Source organism: Homalodisca vitripennis, chromosome 4, assembly GCF_021130785.1.
Source record: "Homalodisca vitripennis isolate AUS2020 chromosome 4, UT_GWSS_2.1, whole genome shotgun sequence".
Lineage (NCBI taxonomy): Eukaryota > Metazoa > Arthropoda > Insecta > Hemiptera > Cicadellidae > Homalodisca > Homalodisca vitripennis.
Genome location: NC_060210.1, coordinates 69,125,420 through 69,128,522, shown reverse-complemented (window position 1 = coordinate 69,128,522; position 3,103 = coordinate 69,125,420). Strand labels below are relative to the sequence as shown.

General features: G+C 37.7%; 1 protein-coding gene across 1 annotated transcript; it reads left to right on the top strand.

Moving 5' to 3' along the window:
* The first annotated feature begins 998 nt into the window (after positions 1-998).
* Positions 999-2,363, top strand: LOC124361054 (venom serine carboxypeptidase-like). The gene has a single exon (XM_046815091.1). It carries the CDS (start codon positions 999-1,001, stop codon positions 2,361-2,363), a length of 1,365 nt encoding a protein of 454 aa, XP_046671047.1.
* Positions 2,364-3,103: the final 740 nt, after the last annotated feature.

Sequence of the window (3,103 nt, the reverse complement as noted above, 5' to 3'; positions counted from 1 at the left end):
GAGTTCTAGGAATTAAACTAATAGGCATAAGGTTTAAAACTTACATTAATGAAAATAGTTACATGGTTGGTGTGTTTGGTTAACTTAAGATGAAATCTCTCAAGATAATTCAAGTGTTTATTGGTTCTGGGTTCGTACTGAGAATTAACTGTCATATTAAAAAAATAAACGAGGCTTCAACATAAAATTAGCAGATCAACCATCACTTGAAACCACGCCGTTTCGGTTATCAATTATGAAAAATGAACTAAAAAAGTATTAAACAGAAAAGGTATTTTATTAAATAAATACGGAGGCATAGTATGGTTTTGATAAGTTCACTTAGAATGAACCAGTCATGAAAAGGCCTATGCCCGCTTCCTTTTTGCCACCATCTTGTTTCTACAGCCACGATTGCCATTTACTGTTGACTTCTGGTCAGTTCATTGTTGTTGTTCATTCAGTGCGGACCTATCATCAGTTTTAAAAATTAATGTTTTTTTATTAGGTGCATGTTTTAGAGAAAGTGTGCATGAGGTTCTTATACAACGTTGTGGTTGTTATTCCTAACTTTTGAATGTCACAAAGCTCTGATACGTTTTGTATACTTTAACCTAGTTTGTAGTTATGTGTTAGGATAGTAATTCACCTGAGGAAGAGATCAGATCGCAGATCTCGAAACGTAATGTTACTGATGTTTTGTACCAATGAACGATGATGGTAAGTGTCCGTAACGATCAAATTTATTTTACAATTCTTCCATCATCAAAAACAAACTGTATAATAAACAAAGAGATAATAACTATGTAAACAAAATTTGAAGTAGTTTTCATTTCATTTTGGTAAGAATTTAACATTGTAATAGAACACAACAACTTGTTTTGTTTTTATTTGATCGTAATACTGTCGCATCAAAATATATGTGGCATCTACATTGTTCCATTGTAATCGTTACGCACGAAGTGGCAACCCATAAAGATCTCATTACGAACAAACGACTGTGACAGTCTTCCATTACAATGTGTTTAAGAATAATAGTTATAGCGTGTGGTTTAGTCAAGCTCTCGACTGAGTATGAGAACTCTTCAGCTCCATTGATCCTTACTCCGTACTTGAAACAAGGAGATATATACACTGCAAGAAACTTATCCAAGGTCTCTCCAGACATAGGGAACGTCACTAGTTATGCTGGATACTTCACCGTGGACGAAGCATGTGACAACAATCTATTCTTCTGGTTCTTCCCCGCCGAGTGTTATTGGCTGGAAGTTCCAGTGCTACTCTGGCTGCAGGGTGGTCCAGGTGGCTCCTCTATGTATGGACTGTTCGAGGAGGTGGGTCCCTTCAATAGTCTCTCCGACGGTTTAAAACGTAGAAATTATTCTTGGAGTAACATTAGCAACTTGCTCTTCATTGACAATCCTGCAGGCGCAGGTTTCAGTTACTCGACTCTTCGCTGCTTCGCGAATAACATTCCGACTATCAGTGAACAGTTGTACTCGGCTCTTCTGCAGTTCTTTCACATGTTTCCGGAGCTACGAAAGAACAAGTTTTTCCTCACCGGGGAATCCTTTGCAGGACACTACATTCCACCCTTGGCTGCACTCATCGACAAGAAGAACGACCAATGTGAGACTCCTATGAATCTGAAAGGTGTCATGATCGGGAATCCACTCATGAAACTGGACTGTCATGATTACGGAAGTTTCTTGTACCAAGTAGGTATAGCTGATGACAAGTTACGGGACGATCTCTACATATATCAAGAGAGGCTAAAGAGGCACGTGGCAGAAGGAAACTACACGGCTGCAAACAGCGACTGGTATTACATGCTGAACGATCTGATAAACAACAGAACACAACAGCCAAGTAGATTCAACATTCTTACTGAGCCTCCAGATCCAAGCAATTACATGGAGTTTCTTAATTCAACTGAAACGAGAATGGCGATTCACGTGGGGAACGTGAATTTTTCAGACACAAACTGGGACGTGTATAACGCTTTGATACCTACAATTGCCCAGTCGTTCGCTCCGGACGTCGAGTACCTACTGTCTACAGGGAAGTATATAGTAGGGATGTACAGTGGACAGTTAGATATCATCTGCATGTACTCGTCCACCGTGTGTATTCTACGTGGACTCCAGTGGGCAGGGAGAGAAGAGTACCTCAACGCTACCAGACAGATATGGTATCTGCACGACCAGGTAGTAGGATGGTACAAGACTGCGGGTAATCTATTGCTGGATATATTGATCAAGGACTCAGGACACTCGGTACCTCACTACAAACCGGAAGTTGCCTACACCATGATCGATTCCGTTATTTCTGCGGAACCTGGTGTTAATCCACTCTGGAAATTTCAAAATTCTAGTAACTCATGATAGGACTGAGCTTGTTATCATTCGAGAACATAGACATTTCTATTCAACGTAGGTTACATTAAAATTTTACATACTTCGACATTAACTGTTTTGTGATCAATACTTAACGCAATTCTTAGTACCAAGGTATATACTTATCTTAGGTATAAATGTTACTCCATTTACTTAATATTAAAAGAAACATAAATGAATGTAACATGTCAAAGTTTTTCCACCATTTGGTGATGAACGTAAAAGGTTGTGGGTAGTTGCAGACATGATAACCAATCAAGAAATGTATTACTATTGACGAATGTAATAAATAAGAGTATTACAAAAGAAATAATATTACTAAACATTACCCTAAACAGATAATAGATAGACCACATACAAAGCTCTCTACGTTATATAAAACTATATAGAACATAGAACCACACAGATGCATGGGGTGAACACAGAACTTCTGGGTATGACGACTTACTAAACATGAAACAGGAACACACCGGGTACAGGGGTGGCAGTGGGAAGGGGTGTTAACATATTACACTGGTTCGTATTCTGCTTATTAGTAAGGAAATGAGACACATTTCTGATATTTTATTTGCTTATTATAACATTGTTAGGTTTGAAAATTCTTTAGGTTTACTCAATTGCAGGTTTTAGTGGTTTATACATTTTTATCATTTAATAATTAGTTCAATTTTAATTATATTTTATATGGGTTATAAGTTACCTAATTTAAACGAAAGACTTTTGTAAAG